Genomic DNA, 21,072 nt, shown 5'->3' with positions numbered 1-21,072 from the left:
GTCAACCTTCTTCTTATTGTCCGCCATTATTTACATCGCAAAAAAAAAAAACCAGTGTCTCCAACAGAGTGTAATATGGAAAGTCGCCAAAAAGTAGTTGTAAAGTCGCTAGATTTCTCATTATCAACAAAGAAAGATTAAATTTTTTCACTATGGGGTGCTAAAAAGGTCACTAAATCCCTATTTAAGCAATATAAAAGTTAAAAGAAATTGTTGTTGAAAAAGAGTTAAAATTGCTAGATTGGCAACACTGAACAAACCTGTATAACATGGTCCGCGCATCACGTATTTCACCTGTTTATGCGATGTTGCCAAATCCCTTTCACGTGAACTTAGATTGCATTTGAACCAAGGTAATTTGATCGCAGAAAAGTTTTATACAATAGAAGAAGTGTCTGAACTCGGTTTACTTTTCGATCTTCGATCAAAGTTGATCTTTAGTCAGGGAGTTTTATACAATTGGGCCTTAGTAGAGTCAAAGAATAGAAGTTCAGTGCTGTTCACCTGTAAATTCTTGGATAAAATATTTATCTTGTGCCATTGCGTAATGCAAAGAGTTCAGCACATAGTTGATGTATGACAAAGAACTGCTGGGGACATGCATACCGTATCCAGAGTATAATACTGCCCTTCACCTTGTAGTGTGATGCAACTGCACATTCCAATGAACCAGGAGAAAGACACTTGATTAGGGGATCCCTCTCTTCCACCCACCCCCCCCCCCCACACAGAATACTAGGAAATGAAATGCTGAGTAGTTTTGGCTAGTAGCTTATTTACTTTGCTTCAGTTGACAGCAGGAATTGTTAAACTACGGGGCTTGACTCATGGACAGGAAGGGTATTTTAGATCTCCTGATTTTTACAAAACACTATCGATATTATGTAATAAAATAAAATTGTTATAATAGGTCATTCGGTAAACAGAGAGAGTGACAGATTAGAAGAATAATTCAGTATGTATTTACACTGAGATCCAAAAAAGTTGGTTGGTTGGTTGGTTTGTTGGTTGGTTGGTAGGTAGGTAGGTAGGTAGGTAAGTAAGTAGGTAGGTAGCTAGCCAATGCTCTGGTATCATGGCAATGAAGCCATCAACCATCTTGCAGTCGAGTATTTTTCTGTGATGTTGAGATGAACAGACAAAGCTTCGCAATTTTCCAGGTGGAGCTTATCTTTCCACATAACACACAATTGGGTGGGAGGGAGATGCCGATACTGTATAAATGAGCTGTTAAACAATCATGCCCGGTCAGAAGGCATTTCTTGGTTCTTCAGAGATGAATAATTAATTTAGCAATTATAATAATTACAATCATAGTAAATTATTTTACATTACACTTACCAGATTACCAGGAAACAATTGGCATTCATACAGTCCTCTCTGTAGATTGAAAACTCAAAAAAGTTTCATATCCATTGTTCAAGAATTAAAACAGAAAATTATTATCCCGAATTTAAAAGAAAACTTACAAATTAAACCAAACCCTTTAACTCTATTAAATATAGAATATAATCTAAATTTAACAGAAGAAATACTGAAATCAGAAGTAAACACTGAAATACTGAAACAATTGTCTTTAGAGACAATTAATATTAGGTACCCTCCACAAAACTGGCTTCATTTATACACTGATCTCCAGAGAACAAGGTGCCGGTGCAGGTGTTACGTGCTGTCTCTTCTCACTTTATAGATCACTTGGATATGGAACAACAAGTTTTGATGGTGAAATCATTGCAATAAGTGAATGTCTCAGGAATCTTCTATGCCACATCAATAAATTTAGGAATGCAGTTATATTGTCAGACTCCAAAGCAGCTATTCTATCAATCGTCTCTAAACACACACCTTCATCTCAAACAGCAGAAATAACTAAAATGCTCTCTCAATTAATATCACTCAATAAAAGAATTGTATTCCAATGGATATCATCCCATTGTGGAATCCTGGGAAATGAGAATGCGGATGCTTTAGCAAAGAAGGGCAGCACTGCTACTTACAGACCTGTTACTAAATCTACGTATTACTCTGTGAAGAGATTTATTAAATCTACATACTTAGACTTCAACAAACAAAATTTGATAACACAATCCCAAGGGAAAAAATGGAACTCTCTGCATCAAAATCCACAGTTAATTCCCGATTTACCACGAAAATCGTCTGTAGCTGCATTTAGATTGGCAACAGGCCATGATTGTTTGGCTAAACACCTGCATAGAATTGGAATATATCAGTCCCCTAACTGCCCATTGTGCAACTCAAACCAAGAAATGGATTCGGAACACCTCAAAATCTGTGCTTCATTGGCTGGTCATGATAATAACTTTGAAAAATATTGGAGTGCAAGAGGTCAAATGACTTTATTGTCAAACGCCTGGCATTAGAAAACAACAACAACATTTTACATTACAATAATTAATTATTTTATACTCTTTACAATATCAGTTACAATTGTGAAATTTTCAGAGCTGTTGAAATCCCCAAAATAGGGGGAAACAAAACTTCGGTGATACCATTACGACAACAGAAATATAATTGTGAACTGTGTGAAACAATACAGCACTTAGTACAATGTATTTCCACCTCTGGTGTCAGTTACTGCCTAGTACAGTATATTTCCTCCTCTGGCATCAATTATTGCCTGCATTCTTCTTGGTATACTCTGAATGAGGTTTCTGATCACGTTGGTCAATATATCCCCATTCATGGTGACGGCCCTTTAAAGCTCTTGCAGGGTCTCTGGCAGAAGATCTCAAGCTCGATTTTTTTTTTTTTTCCCAAGGTGCCCTACAGCTGTTCAATGGGGTTGAGATCAGGGCTGCAAGCTGGCCAGACCATGCATTGAACCCCACAGTGTTCAGAAATTGAGAGACGTATCACGCTACATGTGAACAAGCATTGTTGTGCATTATGATGAAGTTTTCTTTGACTCCATAACCAAATGGAACAACATGTTCCATTAGTATACCTCCTTCACATAGCGGTCAACAATTGGCACCAGCTCTTGCCTCTGTTGTTATTCCACCTCACATCATTGTAGACCCTCCTCTGAACGGTGTTCTTTCTGAGAAGGTACAAGAGTAGTAGCACTCTCCAGGCCTTCTCCACACGCTTTCTCGTTCATCATGAGCCCATAAAGAGAACCTGGACTCATCTGTGGAAAAAACGTTACCCACTGTTTTTCAGTCCAGTTAATATGCTGATGGGCAAAGTTAAATTGGGCAATATGATGTTGACGTGTCAACAGCTGTACTGTAGCTGGCCTCCTGGATTTCAATGATTCCTGAGATGTCTTCTGATTGTTCACACATTCACATGCACCTAATGGAATTGATGAAGGCATTTTTGAACCTAACAGTTGTGTGCTGGTCCCTTAACACTTGTAATGTCATGAATCTGTCATCCCTTGCAGTTGTAGCTCTAGTTTGACCAGATGTGTTCTCCTCTTGAAAACATCTACCAACTCTGTGAATGCTTTCTGTTGAAACTGTTCCAAGACTATTCGTGATGTATCTGTAACTTCAGCCATCGTCAATTACAGCTACCATTCTGAGTTTTCTGCACTTAAAGGCATCTTGAAATTGTGGCAGATTACCTTTCACAGAATAAACTAAACCATGGAAACCGTGGAAACATTACACACTCAAAATACTGAACTTCCCTAGCTGTAAAATTTTTATTTCCCTGTTGTCCAAAAAATTACAATACAACTAACACGGTGTTAAGAGTTGTTTATAAATGTGAAGGATGGTGGAAATCTTCTATTGTATGGTCGACCTGGTTGGTGAGTTGATATAGCACTGGCCTTCTATGCCCAAGGTTGCGGGTTCGATCCCGGGTCAGGTCGATGGCATTTAAGTGTGCTTAAATGCGACAGGCTCATGTCAGTAGATTTACTGGCATGTAAAAGAACTCCTGTGGGACAAAATTCCGGCACATCCGGCGACGCTGATATAACCTCTGCAGTTGCGAGCGTCGTTAAATAAAACATAACATTTAACATTTCTATTGTATGAGACAGTATCTCCTAATGGTGTAAATACCTGTCCATTTAAGGTAATATATAAAATTATAATGTTTTGATTGGAAAATTATATTTTATCAAAGCGTTCCACTTTTTTTTGCATCTTAGTGTATTTTAAAAACCAGTAACTTTTCAATACATCCCTCCCCCCTGCAAATATAGTACATTTGTCCTTTTTCTCTATAAGCCTTCCAATTCCTCCAGATAATAAATCTTTGTCATGATGTCATAGCCTTCTAGTACTTTTGTTTTCACTTGATTGACTCACCTCTTTGTATGTTAACACAGTTTGGAATTTTTATTGACTATTACACTTTTACTACGTCACACTACTTTTGACCAATAAAACGTTATGAAAGGACGTCTTTCAACCAATCATGGCTGCTTATTGCACAATTTTATCGCGTCCCTAGCATTTGTTTAATTTTATCGCGTCCCTAACATTTCTTTATTTTTATTACTACCCTAGCATTTGTTTCTTTGTTTGCCAACATTTCAAACTGCACTGGTCTGGACGTCAAAAAACAGAAAATTACAAACCACTCCAGTCGATGCACAGCACTTTCAAATATGACTCGCATTGGCATTCAAGAACAAGAATTAATAAAGATCACTGGTCATATATGAAGAGCACCATTCGGAAATCCTGAATAAGTTGAGGGATACACCATGTACATCAACGAATTCACTTCTTTTACGCACACGTCCAATATAACATCAACTGAACCACCAACCACTAAAACATTCAAATTTGAAAATTGTACTTTCAATAATTGTTTCTTTTAAAATTATTTATGTTTATGTTTTATTTCATCATCATTAATTAAAACGTTTCTTCTTTATTTCATCATCCCTAATTAAAACTTTTCTAATACTTGTTTATATTATTTAGGTTATGTTTGTTATAGCTTCTGCTATATGATATTATGGATAGTCCCGTATCAGAGATTGTTTAATACTAAGATTTATTGAAAATCATCTGTCAAGCGACGTTGATTACTGGGATCCGGATGATTGAATTGAAATGCAAATGTTTTAATAAAAATGAAACTGAATCAACAAAGCCTTCTTGATTAGTAACCGTCCACAGAGTTGAATGAAGATTCCATAGTTGGCACACCTGATAACAAGAAAACATAATCATAAAACACTACTGCCATCTAGCGTAATGTTGAGATGGTACAATAATACATTTGAAGACAGTTGTATTTTCGTAAGCCAATTAATATTTTATTGTATTGGAGTACTTTGTTACTTCTAATCTTTATATACTTTCTTCTAATCGTGTAATATTCAATTAAATCCCACTCGAGTTTTGATTTTCTCTAGATAAATCAAAACCTCTAGTGAGATTACTGTTGATAATGCAGTGGAGTGGGAGGGACAGTGAAGAAAAAAAAAACTAAATTTTAGGTTCCTACTAGCACTGGAAAAAATTAGAACTATTCAAAATTTTGATTTATGACGAACAATTTTTCTTAAAATCAGTCTAAATTCTTCAGTTTTATTTTCTACAAAATGGACGATTTTAAAGATAAAAAAAAATTAGTTTAGATATAGCTATAAAGAAATTGATCAGGAAAAGGAAAAGAAATTAGTTGGGTCACTGGCTGAGAAGAAACTACCTGCTGAAGGATGCACTGGAAGGAATGGTCAATGGGAGAAGAGTTTGGGTTAGAAGAAAATATCACAAGATAGACGACATTAAGGTATATAGTTCATATGAGGAGACAAAGAGGAAGGCAGAAAATAGGAAAGATTGGACAAAGCTGGGTTTGCAATGAAAGATCTGCCCTTGGGCAGAACATTGAATGAAAAAATGAATACCTATAAATACCCAAAATTTTTGTTATGGGATCACTAGGTATAGGATAAAAGACAAAGTATCCAACTTGCCATTTTGTACTTACATTGTTTCACTTAAGAATTTAGTTATAATAACTTTCTAGTGTTAAAATGATATGCAGTTGTTTGTTTCCATTACTTAATAACTTTCTTATAATCTCTGCAAAAATTGTAATCATTTAGTCCTTTCTAGAGAAGATGAATTGCTGGAAGGTGTGAACAATTTACTGAGCTACATGATCTGAGAGAATATAAGTACGACCAATTGAGCATCTATTTTCAAATGGCTCCTTGTCCAGGTCATACAAAATGTGGGAGGGGAGGGGGGTAACAGCTGTAATGTTAAATATTCTTTAGAGATGTATAGTTTTTGGCAGTATTATTTATTATATCACTAGAATTATTGTGTGAGAGTTTGAACATTAGACCGTAATAATTCTTAATTTATAGTGCATGTAGGAAATCAGGATAGAATCAGTGAAATGTGTCGTAGTTCCAGTTCAGTGAGTGAGTTGACAGTGAAATGAGTGTAATGTTGAAAGGTACTTGTGCAGATATGAACATATCATACTCGTGGGTTTTAGTTCGAACTTAGGTTTAAGATACAAATTAGATTTATTTCAAATGTTATTTTAAGTGATCATTTCATTTAATTTAGGATATTCCCTGTTGTTATTATTATTATTATTATTATTATTATTATTATTAATATTATTATAAATTATTGTTAGTATTAATTATTAGTATTATTATTAATTGTATTTTTAATTTTAAGTTTATTATTGTCATTATTGAGTGTAATTAGTTACCACTGCCACGGGTATATACCCATTGCAGTGTGAATAAATACATACAAGTGACTTTTTTTTTTTTGTCTGATAGGACTATTGTTATTCATTTTTAAACTAATATTTTATCAGAACTTAAAATGCAAAATATTAAATTATTCATTACACTTAATAAACAATTGCTAGTACTTACTATAATCTCTCACATTAAATATGTTGTAGACAACAGGACCAAAAGAATCACAATATATTACACAGCATCTCGTACAGGTTATTAGTAAATTATACTTCAATTCATAGAGGATTCAATGAAAAATTCACAACACATTCCATACAACAGTGTTGAGTGCAGAGATTAAGTTAGCACAAACATTACACAACAAACTACAGACACTGATTGTTGAATAATGTTATATCTTTTATTACTGGTTACTGACGAATGTTTACCAATCTCCGAAGTAAAATAAAACCCACTAAAAGCAAGAAATTTATAAATAAAGTAGAATTCCTCATATCCGTCAACTGTGGGACAAAGCCAGTATCGGATAACTGATTTTGCCGGATAATTGGAAAATATGTTTATAGATATGTAAAGACACACTGTATTGCACAAACATTTTTTTTTTTCCAAGTTTAAATTTATTAATTTTCATATATAGATATTTAAAAATAAAGTTTTGAAATATATACAGTGTTTATTTTTAGTACAGTAATGTACATTCATCAGTTCATAATTGTTGTAATACATAATGTCGTAAATAATACTAGAAGTTTTCGTAACCTTAGGACAATTTTAAATGGTGGCTATGTGACGTGAAGAACAGTGTAGCCAACGTCGCAACTATGAAGACAATGAAGTAGCGCTTGATGATTTGAGCATAAGAATATTTCACATGCATTTTGTGGAATCCATTGTGCAACAGCAGCACTTAGCGGTAATACCCATGATACTATCTCTCGAATGAAACTTTTACATGCTGTAGTAACATAGAATTTTACACTTACCTGTTTATACTCCACCAACACCCCTTCGAAATGGGCGAGTTCAGGTGGTAAATTTAAAGATATCGCTCTGCACATTGTTTGCAAGGCCTAAGTGATAACTTATCGATGCTACCTGATCTACTCTAGGGACGTAACGGAGTTTTCTGTCTGTTTTCACGCTTGAACAATGTAAAGAGTAAACACAATATGCAGCATGTGAGATCCACAAAAGCCACTCACATCTTCGTCAGACTCTTCCCTTTCGCATGAATGACTTTTTTTTTTGGTCTAGCCGATTAATTGGGTGCCGGATACGAGGGATTTTACTGTACTTTTATTTTAGTGTATCTGTGAATATATGCAGTAAAATCAATGACTATTAAGCTGCACTAGTGGCAGTAGAACAAGATGACATTTGGTTCTGTAATTTTGTGTAAACAGTTCTTTGCCATATTGGTTTCAGAGATGTGGATGTTGGAACTGTAAGCCCATGCATCCCACATTTCAAATGTTATTTTCGTAGATTTTAAGATTATTTGGAATTGTGAACCAAACATATTATAAAAGAAGAAAGTGAGGGAATATAGTTGTGCCAAAAGCTGAAAATCAAATTTTTGTGTACAAGGAAGCTTTTGGAAATTGACGCCTCAATTGGTATATTGATATAACTATGATTGAAGAGGGTAATACAGTACATTGAAATAAATAAAAGTATTACAGAAAATCAGAAATCCCACGTAAATCTGCAGTAGCAAAATTCAGACTGCTTACAGAACACGATTATTTGGCCAAACACTTGAATAAAATAGGAATTTACACAAATCCAAATTGCCCTCTATGCAACAAAGAAGAAGAAATGACTGAAGATCATCTCATAACCTGTGAAGTTCTACCTGATGGATCCACCACAGAAAAATATTGGAGAGCAAGAACGCTAATGGCTTCGTTGCCAAAGCCCGGCATTAGATAACAACAACAACGTATTACATGTTTTGTAATTAAGTGCGTGGTTAATTGGAACATTACTTTGAAAGTCTGCAGACTTCGACAACAGCGTGTTGCCAGCTCATGTACGAAAGCACACACTGAACAGCAGAGTTTCGTCTCTTAGTCACTTTCAGTAAGGTTGCCAGACTTCCAGGAAATAATGATACTTGTTAATCTTTTTACTTAATTTGCAAGAAAACTGTTCACTTTAATGAAAAACTGCAAAGGAATAAATCATTCCTTATCACTTTTTCTAATGATAAGAGTAAAAATCGGAATCATACAGATAGTACCTACCGAGTGAGGACACTTTTTAGTATCAGTATTACTTCAAAAATTAAATTTTGCTGCGACTTCCCTTTGGAAAGTTATGGCTTTGATTCATCTAATCAGAATTGAATCTAAACCTCGACTTTCTGGGGCCACACATGTGAATCTGACACATGTATTATCGGCATTGGAAAATGTCATTAAGACATTCTGTTCACATTCCATAGTCCTGTAATTTCTAGATACATTGTGATGAAGTGGCATGTCCACGATCTTCCCTCTTTAAAAGGCGTATTGTTAAGGATACATAGGACTTTTGATTAAGAATCCCTTCTGTATGTAGCAATCCATATTTGAATACCTGGAGTGGCTTTTGAGTGACAGTTAACTGAAAATATAAACAGGAGTATAATTGATAATCTGATAAAGAACTAAAGTATTACAAAATGTGTAAACGTTATTTGATGAGATATTGATCTAGATTCATTTTCCGGGCTGAGAGGCTGTGGTCTGTTGGTTGGTTTTCTACCAGACGTTTTGTTTGCAACTGCGGTAGACATCTTCAGTGGAGTTGTATCCGAGGTCGCAAAACTCTTCTCCACGTACCTGAGGCAACTGATCCTGTGGCTGGTTGTGCGGGCGTATTTATAGTGCAACTAGCGGGCCGAGGCCTGTTGTCGCTGCAGTCCGCACCGCTTTGTTCGCTGCTTCTGTTCTGGGTTCCGTCCTTTGGTTGTAGTGGTTTCTTTTATCTGTTCTGTTTAGGACCGGGTACCAACACTTGTTTAGCTTTACGCCTTCTTCCTTGCGATTAAAGTTGTTGTCATGTTTATAGATTTCGATCGCTTCTCTATGTAGATGGGGGAAGAAGTGTTCTGCCCAAGGGGCAGATCTTTCATTTCAAACCCAGCTTTGTCCAATCTTTCCTATTTTCTGCCTTTCTCTTTGTCTCCTCATATGAATCATATAATGTCATCTATCATCTGATATTTTCTTCTACCCTGAACTCTTCTCCCATTGACCAATTCCTTCCAGTGCATCCTTCAGCAGGCAGTTTTTTCTCAGCCAGTGATCCAACAAATTCCTTTTCCTGATCAGTTTCTTTACAGCTATATCTAAACTAATTTTTGTTTTTAATCGTCGTGCACTTCTTCCCCCGTCTACATAGAGAAGCGATCAAAATCTATAAACATGACAACAACTTTAATCGCAAGGAAGAAGGTGTAAAGCTAAACAAGTGTTGGTACCCGGTCCTAAACAGAACAGATAAGAAGCCACTACAACAAAAGGACGGAACCCAGAACAGGAGCAGCGAACAAAGCGGCGTGGACCGCAGCGACAACAGGCCTCGGCCCGCTAGTTGCACTATAAATATGCCCGCACAACCAGCCACAGGATCAGTTGCCTCAGGTACGCCGAGAAGAGTTTTGCGACCTCGGATACCACTCCACTGAAGATGTCTGCTGCAGTTGCAGACGAAACGTCTGGTAGAAAACCAACCAACAGACCATGGCCGTGAAAGTCTACACTACAAGATTAATGAGGTATTTTTTATTTTCATGGCATTATTTCGTTTATAATGGTATTTCTGTTTAATACTATGGATGATAACAGCTGCTGATCCAGGTGTTCATTACTGTAATTGTTGTCATTGTTATCGTCATCAATTGAGGTTTTGCTTTAAAAGTGCATCTCACCATATATTACAGTTCCCATTGTTTGTTTTTTGCAGATTGAATTGTTCAATGGAGTTCTGGACGGTCGTGTATTTAGTGCGGCAGATGTTGTTACTTTTCCACCAGATGGACAGGGAACCAAGGATGCATACTCTGTAAACAGCACATTTTCTTTTTGTGGTAAGTACAACACATTTTTATTAATAAACAATTAAAAACAAACAAACAAAGCCACTGTGCGACAGGTCATAGAAGGACAAGGCCTATCAGCCTACTGTTGGCCTCACATCCAATGCCTCAGCAGAGATGAATGATCATCTGACGAGTACGTGGGTAGCATGTGGTTAGTATGATGATCGTCCCCAGTAAAACCGGATTTTGCTGCTCACCATAGTTCCCCAAATCCATCACAATGCTAGGTAGGCTCTGGTACCATGTACTAGACACCAGCAAATCAGACAAGACTTACGCCCGTAACTGGCTGCCATCAGGCTTGGGTTCCGATGCAGCTACAAAGCAAGTTAAAAGTTAAGACTGGCCCATTCAGCCCGGGTTTTATAAGCCCAGTCCAGGCGGGACCCAAAAAAGCCTGCCTGTGTGGTCATATTATAGAGTGACTTGCATTTATGGAAGCCAGTCTACCCTGGTTAAGATAACTAGTAGCAGTACTAGTTTGAAATCTAAGTTCGTTGGCTATTTAGTCACGTTAAAAATCTTTCTTTTTTTGGTCAAACACGGCAGAAAATTCTTGATTAAAGAAATATAATTTACAATTTATTGCACTACAGAATTTCATAAAATAATAAGATAAATATTATACATTTCATTTTTCTGCAGGGTGTATTTGACTCAAGAAATAATGGCAGATAGGCTCTAATTCTTGATTAAAGAAACACAGTTTCACAGTTTATTGCACTACAGAATTTCATAAAATAATAAGATAAATATTATACATTTCATTTTTCTGCAAAGTGTATCTGACTCAAGAAATAACTGCAGATAATTCTTGATTAGAGAAACAGTTTTACAATTTAAGCAAAAGTAACTACCAAATATTTCCACTTGGTAAAAAAGAAAGAGAATTCAATGTCTAATACAATGGCCAACACCTTCCTATGACTTATGAATCCAAATATCTTGGAGTTATTTTCGATAGTAAGTTAACATGGAGCAACCATTTGAAATACATTTCTGAAAAAGCTCGTAAAAGATTCTCCCTTCTAAAAAGACTAGCAGGAAAGAAATGGGGATTCTCTAGGAATACTTTGAACACTACATACAAAATGTTTATACAGCCAGTGCTGACACACTGTGGAGAAATTTTAATTACTTCACCTTTCATAAACGAAATAGAATATGTTCAAAACCAAGCTCTCAGGCTCATTACTGGTGGAATCAAAACAACTTCAATAGATTCTATGAGATTTCTCACTAATATTAACAGCATCAAAATGACAATAGAAGAAAAAGCACTGATTCAATATGAAAAACTTATCAGATTACCAGGAAACAATTGGCATTCATACAGTCCTCTCTGTAGATTGAAAACTCAAAAAAAGTTTCATATCCATGGTTCAAGAATTAAAACAGAAAATCAATATCCCGAATTTAAAAGAAAACTTACAAATTAAACCAAACCCTTTAACTCTATTAAATATAGAATATAATCTAAATTTAACAGAAGAAATACTGAAATCAGAAGTAAACACTGAAATAATGAAACAATTGTCTTTAGAGACAATTAATATTAGGTACCCTCCACAAAACTGGCTTAATTTATACACCGATGGATCCTTGATCTCCAGAGAACAAGGTGGCAGTGCAGGTGTTACGTGCCGTCTCTTCTCACTTTATAGATCTCTTGGATATGGAACAACAAGTTTTGATGGAGAAATCATTACAATAAGTGAAAGTCTCAGGAATCTTCTATGCCACATCAATAACTTTAAGGATGCAGTTATATTGTCAGACTCCAAAGCAGCTATTCTATCAATAGTCTCTAAACACACACCTTCATCTCAAACAGCAGAAATAACTAAAATGCTCTCTCAATTAATATCATTCAATAAAAGAACTGTATTTCAATGGATACCATCCCATTGTGGAATCCTGGGAAACGAGAATGCAGATGCTTTAGCAAAGAAGGGCAGCACTGCTACTTACAGATCTGTTACTAAATCTACGTATTACTCTATGAAAAGATTTATTAAATCTACATACTTAGACTTCAACAAACAAAATTTGATAACACAATCTCAAGAAAAAAAAAATGGAACTCTCTGCATCATAATTGACAGTTAATTCCCGATTTACCACGAAAATCATCTGTAGTGCATTTAGATTGGCAACAGGCCATGATTGTTTGACCAAACACCTGCATAGAATTGGAATATATCAGTCCCCTAACTGCCCATTGTGCAACTTAAACCAAGAAATGGATTCGGAACACCTCAAAATCTGTGCTTCAGTGACTGACCATGATAATATCTTTGAAAAATATTGGAGTGCAAGAGGTCAAATGACTTTATTGTCAAACGTTTGGCATTAGAAAACAACAGCAACAATTTATTGCGCTACAGAATTTTACAAAAGAAGATAATTATTATATATTTCATTTTTCTGCAAAGTGTACCTGACTCAAGAAATAACAGTAGATAATTCTTGATTAAAGAAACACAGTTTTACAATTTATTGCGCTACAGAATCTCATAAAATAACAAGACATTATTATACATTTCATATTCCTGCAAAGTGTATCTGACTCAACAAAATAGTAACATTTCGTAACTTGTGACTAGTTAAAAAAAAGAAGAGAGGAGAAGAGAAGGAAAGGGGAGGGGAGGAGTGGAGAGGAGAAGATTATTATTATTATTATTATTATGAATATCAACAACTATTATAGGAAAATATTCCATTTTAACTTTTTCCTTATCAACAATTAAAAGCCTCATGAAGACTTTGCAAAATAAATATATTCCATGTCTAGGCCATTAAGTTCCTGTAAATTTACTTCGTCTTTAAAGTTGTTAAATGATTCATTTTTCTTCCCAGCTTTGTAAGCAATTCGAAACACTTTTCTTGTTACATCTTTATTATGAGACAAAGTATTTAAGAAAATTTTGTCTAATGTTTCGTTTTTTTGCTTCAGGTTTTATTTTTTGGCATGCTTTATGTGCTGCATTCTTCTTATGGTCGTAAATCTTTTTTCTTATTGACATTAACTGTTGTTTCCAGGATTCTCCAAAATGAATGACTTTACCATTTGTCCACTCCACTGAAATTTATACAGGGTGAGTTTTGAGTCCACCGACAAACTTCAGGGGGTGATTCCTGACTGAAAATGGAGCACAAAAGTTCATATCACCTTGTGTCTGGAAATGCAGTTTCCATCATAGATGGCACTGACGACATTCTCTCATAACTTGCAGTGTGCGTTTTGTGTGTTGAAGATAGTGTGATTTAAGCAATGTAGAAGCACAATGGTCCGGTATTCATTTCAGGAACAAACCGAGATGGTGTTTGTGTATGGCCAAGCAGGTGAAGTTGTGTGATGTGGGTGGTGCTGTCTGTCAGGGTACATGGCTCGGTCAGTGTTGCCACGACCTACTCACGAAAATCAGGAGAAAATCATCGAAAAAAAAACAGGAGATTACAGTAGATTAATTAAACATGAATTTTCTCTTTGTATTATAATATTAATTACAAAACAGTGTACTGTAAGAAAGATGATACTGTTGTATTACAATATAGCACATCCCTAACCAATGAAATTGAACAATTTTGCTAAATATAATTACTGTCATCTCTACTTAGCATATGTAACTAAGTCATGCAATTTTGTTTTTACACAGTAATGTCTTATTGACAATGTTTCGCATTAATGTATTAAACAGGAATTTTTCGTGTATTCACAAAATGTTTTCGATACAACAAGATTTATTTTAAAGGTATTTGAATACAGTGTTGCACTAGCTGCGACTATAACAGACGAAAAATTATCCTTTAAACTGTTCATCATTTTCCCACTCTGATTTATAAAATTCTAGGAGTATTTACTTTTCTTTCTTGCTGGGACACTTTCACTCATTTTAAAAGATCACTGTGCAAGATATGTAACACAAAAATACCATTACCTACACTTCATTCTCTCACTGTTTCACGTGCACACAATCAGAAACAAACTTCACTACTGAATAAGTTTCGTTCCTCCTCTGTTCCCCGAGTCCCCAAAACAATACTGAAATAACTTAATTCTGTCGTCGATTTGCAGAAGGGGACATGTCCAAAATAACAAAGTGTTGGAAAATCGCAAAAAAAAATCATAACAGACTTAAAATATTAAAATGTTCATGGTTTCTGAATGTTTATATGTATCCATAGTGATCTAATAAAATTAGAAAAAAATATACGAACATTTTAATTTAACTTACAGTTTTTGCGATTTTCCAACACTTTATTTTCGACTTGTCCCCTTTTGCAAATCAATGACTGTTATCACATGCTTATGTTGCATGAAGATTATATACTTAGTGTGCGTGCGTGTGCGCTTTCGTGGTAAGGTTTCAAACATTCGTTCTCTATCATTCTGTAATTATGTTTAGACTATCAAGTGGATTGGAGAGACCTATAACTCTTGAGCCACGTGTATAAAACATGATCTTTATCTCCAGTGTGCTGATATCATAATCCGCCGCTGGACTCCAGGCAAGAGGCGATGCTTTGCTTCTTGTAAGCATCATTTTGGTGACGCATTATGAGCAGGGAGGCAAATGAAAACATTGTTTGACATGTGTATGAGATGCAAAAATAAGACATGGTGACATAATATATGTGTACTAAAGTAATGAGTTGAAAATCCGGGCAAAAAACTAGGTGACTGCACCATGCCAAAAAGGTAGGAAATATTCGGACTTTTGACAAAAAATCAGTAGAGCAGTAGAGTCAATGGAAAAACAGGAAATCTCCTGCTAAAACAGTAGGTATGGCAACACTGGGCTCGGTACATCCGTGCTGCCTCTCGAGCGTTTCCACCTGCTTGACCATACACAAATACCATCTCGGCTTGTTCCTGGAATGAATAACAGACCATTGTGCTTCTGCATTGCTTAAATCACACTATCTGCAACACACGAAACACACTCTGCAAGTTATGAGAGAATGTCGTCAGTGCCATCTACCATGGAAACTGTGCATATCTGGACACAAGGTGATATGAACTTTTGTGCTCCACTTTCAGTCCGGAATCACCCCCTGAAGTTCGTTGGTGGACTTAAAACTCACTCTGTATTCCCATCTGTTTATCGACAGCATAACTTCCGACATTACGACATACTTTACAACTCAACTTTTTATTCTTGACATCTAGCCACTCATTTCTCTCAAAAGTGTCCAACATCGGGCCAGTCATTATCAGAATCTGCTTCTTTTTCGCCATGTGAATCTTTGGTCTTGGTTTCGTGATCCTCTTCACAACGTGTATTTTTGGTGCTGATTTTCTGTTTTACAGGATCACCGATAGATTCGACATTTATTTCTGCTTCCTCAGCTTTCCTTTTTTACTCATTGTCATAAAATAACTATTTATTTGACTCATTTTGAACAGTGATTGCACTGATTTAACTTAGATTAATATTCAAAACTAATGTGAATACCTGTCTGTTGCAGAGCAGATATAGAACTGATAAATAGATATTGGAAGCAATCGGAACTGAACACAACTTCCTGTTTCCAGTTGTGTATCAACATATGAACTTAACAGAAAAGCAGAGTACCAACTTATGAGTAATCAAAACTAAAAATTCAATTCGTGAACAGAATACCTTCATGGATAAATATATAATAGGATGTGAAACTGCGGTCAAAACCATCTAGATTTGGTGGTCTGAAATAAGGTGATCAGCGCCCGATATCGTAGGTGGTGAACATTAGAACTACGTGTTGGGTACATTACCGAGAGTTCTCTATTTATCCGTTCGAGATATTGCTGTACGGGAGAGTCGAGGAGAGAAGATGGCGAACTGAAACTTGCTGATAAGTGAACATAAGGTGATACGTGTGTGTATAAGCAGTGTATGTTAAACAGTGATGTTTATGGACGTTGTAAAAATAGTGTTGAATGTATTGTAAAGTAATAGTAATATAATAAGTTGAACTATCTACGTAGTTCTTGCAGACTTTTTCATTGCGCTGTACAATAAATACCCAAAGAATACAACCCCAATTATCTAACCTTTTGCTTTATTTTTTGTCTCCGTCTGGTTATATTTTAATCGGGTAGTGTAAAACACATCGTCTCTTTTATCTTCCTGTTGGCTCCGGTAAGAATTTTCAGTAGAATATGCTGTGAGGAATAAAACTGTAAATGTTTTATTTTAAATTGGGTTAGTTTGAGAATGAGAATGACGATGAGGGTGGTGGGAGGGAATACTTTCTGTACAGTTTAACATTTTCGTCACCAGGTACGCTGCTAAATGCATGGAGTAATTACTCTTTTCGCTACTTGGTGCGCTGCTAGATGTAATAACGCCTCTCCCAAAAATAGATGGCAGCAAGATCAATTTCTACAACAGTGCCTCTAGTATGTGTTACGGGAAACTCATTATGTTTCGCATCCTAATATATATTTATCCATGATACCTTCCTCCAGAATATTTAAAATACATTTTGTTGTCAGTAAATAGCAATTAAAAAAAAGAAACTTAAGAACAAAGGTTCCAGTACTGCATACCATTGTGTACCGCCAATATATTTTTAACTGTTGAATAATATCTATTTATAAAATATTTATTATTATTTGTAAAAATATCAGGAACTATACTGAGACTGGTTTTCAATATTACACATTTTTAACATTGTTATTTTTCACTATGGTCAGTTATGTCTCATTTCATATTGGCTACATATAGAACACTTTTGGCAGTTTTCGTTTATGTGGTTATTTGGGATTGGTAAACATGAAAGGAAGAATAGAGTACATCACCTTTCTAGGTTGAGAAATATGATCTTGATGATGTAATCTGTAAGTAGTTACGAAATTTTGACAAAATGAAATGTTATACAGTTAATAAACTCAAAATCTTCCCAAGTTGCTATAACTCTAGAGCGTGAATCTCTGAAGTAATCTGTTAATTATGCTTTTTTTTTTTTTTTTTAGATGATGATGCCAAGCGTTTATCTCAGCTTCGCAGATGGATTAAATCAACAAGAAACCAAGCAGATGAAACCTTACGCCTGGATTCGGAAGTGAATGCTCTACTATCACAAACGGCCACCACCATTGCACCATCTTCACCTGTTGAAGTGCTGTGCTCTAATAAATCTAGGTCTTACTGTCAATTATTTGCAGTACCTCAGAATTCAGTACCAGGGTCGAGGGTAGTAACACCTGCAGTTACAGAATCACTGCAGTCAAAAACAGATGAATACTATGAAGAGCTGAATCCTTGCAGAGACAGGAGTCATAGACAATTGTCCTTACCAACAGAGAATCAACAACGTCCACATTCAAAGAATACACGTGGAGTACTAACTTGTTCAACACCTATCAGACTACATTCACGAAATGATACGACAGAAATGCCGAAATGGTCAACATCTATGAGCAACAGATCTTATTCACCAATAGATAGAGGAGAAACTTATGATAGACGTACACCATCTCTAATAGATGAAATCTCCAGTAGACAGACATCACCTTTGAGAAATGAAACTTCCGGTAGACATATATCATCTCAAAAGGATGAGATCTGCAGTAGATATCAATCATCTTCGAGAGATGAAACTTGCAGTAATCACAAGTCATCTCCAAGGGATGAAACCTGCATTAGACGTGCTTCATCTCCCAGAGATGAGACCTGCACTAGACGTATGCCATCTTCTAGAGATGAAACCCACACTAGACATATACCATCTCCTAGAGAAGAAACCTACAGTAGAAATACATCAATTCCAAGAGAGAAAAACTGTAGTAGACATGCACCATCTCCAAGGGATGAAACATTCAGTAGAAATATGCCATATCCAAAGGATAAAAACAGCCACAGATGTACTTCACCATCAAGGGATAAAACCTGCAGTAGACATATGTCACCTCCAAGGAATGAAACCTGTAGTAGACATATGTCACCTTCAAGGAATCAAAATTGCAGTAGACATATGTCACCTTCAAGGAATCAAAATTGCAGTAGACGTATGTCACCTTCAAGGGATGAAACCTGCAGTAGACATATATCACCTTCAAGGACGGAAAACTGCAGTAGACTTATGTCACCTGCAAGGAGTGAAATGTTCAATAGACTTTTGTCGAGTTATGAAACCTGCAGTACTTATCTATCATCTTTAAGTGATAAAACTTGCAAGCATCTCTCTCCAGTAAATAAGAACTACAAAAGTTCAGAATCTCCAAGTAGTAATAGAGATCTGAATTCTCCAACACATGAGCGTTTCAATCAGTTACCTTTACCAACAGTTACAAGTTCTAGGCAGCATGTTTCTGTAGAAGAAAATAATTCCAAAGAATTGCCTTCATCAATAAATAAAATCAGAAGAAGTCTGTTTTCTTCAGCAGCAGCAGAATCAGTCAGTACAACCTCTACTAATTCTATATCAGAACATTCAGTGCATTTGAGTTCTTCGGAATCCTTACCATCATTGAGAAATATTGAGTCTGTTCATGGCTCTTTATCGTCTAAGCCATCTGCCACAAGGAAAAACTCGAAGGAAGTTCTTCTGAAGGAAGTGACAGATGATGGGAGTTATACACTCTACTGCATGGTTGGTAATTATGTATAACTGAATTTTTGTACTCACTTTGATTTAATTTTTAATAGGGATATATAAACACAGCTTTTTAAATTCTTGTTTGAACCTAATAGTATTACAACTCTCGAGTTCAAATTCTGTTAAAATTTGAGGAAAAAATGGTCTCTTATATATCTTTTATATTGAATACACCCCAATACTACTGTGCCGTGTGCCTGCCGTTGCGCTCCTCTGACTTGGAAAGAAGGGAAAGTAATGTAAAACTGGAATCTCGTTGAATGAACATGAATTTATTGAGTTGATTTAGTTATTTTCAACTGGCTCATGTGATAGGAGTCCACACTTGTGGAGTAACAGTCAGTGCATCTGGCCGCGAAACCAGGTGGTCCGGGTTCGATTCCCAGTCAGGGCAAGTTACCTGGTTGAGGTTTTTTTCCAGGGTTTTTCCTCAACCCAATATGGGCAAATGCTGGGTAACTTTCGGTGTTGGACCCGGACTCATTTCACCGGCATTATCACCTTCATCTCATTCAGACACTAAATAACCAAAGATGTTGATAAAGCATCGTAAAATAACCTACTAAAATGAAAAAAAAAATGTGACAGGAAGAATGAGAATGTCATGGTGAAAGTAAGGTACGTATCATGAGCTTACCTTGTGGGGACAGGATAACTGTCGAACGATGGGATGAAAGGTAAAGGGACACTTCTACTATTGATTCTCAAGCTGAGGGTTCCTCTGCAATAGATGGACCACAGAAGGAATGGAGTTATCCTTGCTATCAATTCACCTGCAATAGACTGAAATATGTCTACTATCAACTCTAAATATGAAGCTTTGTCTGCATTAGGCTGATTGTAGAGGGGGGAAGGGATACAGGAAACCAACGACCAAAACAAACTGGGATGAATATTGGGGAAGAGATAGAGATTGTGAGCCAGAGCAGAGAGCTTGCTAGGACCTTTTGCTGTTGTTAGAGACTGGTGTATAACATCTATGTCTCGAACCAGAATAGTTTACAGTTTGGCTGGAGGTGGATAGGTGGAAAGAAGGTTATATCACAGTCTAGTATATACAGTCATGAAGCTCAATACATAGTAAATATGCATACATTAGATAGTTGCTCACCACTAGGATCGCTAATATCGCCTCATTACAGCCAATGCAAAATAGTACTGACACAGTATTGTTTCTAGCACCCTCAAATCTCAAGCTTCGTGACTGTATATAGTAGACTGTGGTTATATGACAATAGAGAGAGACGTATCTTCTCTTGGCCTCACTTGGGATAGATGATGTCTTGGCATAATTTAAAAAATGGAGATAAAATGGTTGGTTGTTTTGCCTAAAAGTAAAGAAAGATTGAGATGGTAAGCCATTCTGTCCAGTCTGTCTCTAGCAAAAAATATGGGGAATTAATTGCGATTCCTTGCAGCCAGCTGTCTGTTTTCTTCAGAAAGGAGATTGTCTTGTCAACCAGTGCATTACCAAACAGCTTGCTAACTGGCACCAATTTTGAGGTTACATCAACTACATATCAGATTTTCAAAAATGAGATATTTCTAATTATCTGTGGTGAGTAGTAGTAGTTCTTTGTTGAAAAAATTCCTAAAGTTAGTGCTACCTCCATTGGATGAGGAAGTAAATTCCTTGACTTCATCAATATGCATGTAAAGGATCTATTTGTTCATGTCAGTACAATAACAACTGGGAAAGGCTATATTGGAAAAAGAGCAGGAA

The 21,072-nt window shown here is 36.0% G+C and overlaps 1 protein-coding gene across 5 annotated transcripts in view; it reads left to right on the top strand.

The window, feature by feature from the left end:
- The window catches only part of LOC138705233 (serine-rich adhesin for platelets-like), a 96,227-nt gene that overhangs the window by 47,799 nt on the left and 27,356 nt on the right, over positions 1-21,072 (top strand). For all 5 annotated transcript variants that reach the window (XM_069834045.1, XM_069834049.1, XM_069834047.1 and 2 more), the window contains 2 exons: positions 10,628-10,751; positions 17,725-19,343. In XM_069834045.1, coding sequence (XP_069690146.1) covers positions 10,628-10,751; positions 17,725-19,343 — 1,743 coding nt within the window. The remainder of the gene's footprint in view (positions 1-10,627; positions 10,752-17,724; positions 19,344-21,072) is intronic.

The sequence above is a fragment of the Periplaneta americana genome, chromosome 8, assembly GCF_040183065.1.
Source record: "Periplaneta americana isolate PAMFEO1 chromosome 8, P.americana_PAMFEO1_priV1, whole genome shotgun sequence".
In the NCBI taxonomy this organism is placed as follows: domain Eukaryota; kingdom Metazoa; phylum Arthropoda; class Insecta; order Blattodea; family Blattidae; genus Periplaneta; species Periplaneta americana.
This window is presented reverse-complemented; position numbering and strand designations above follow the sequence as displayed.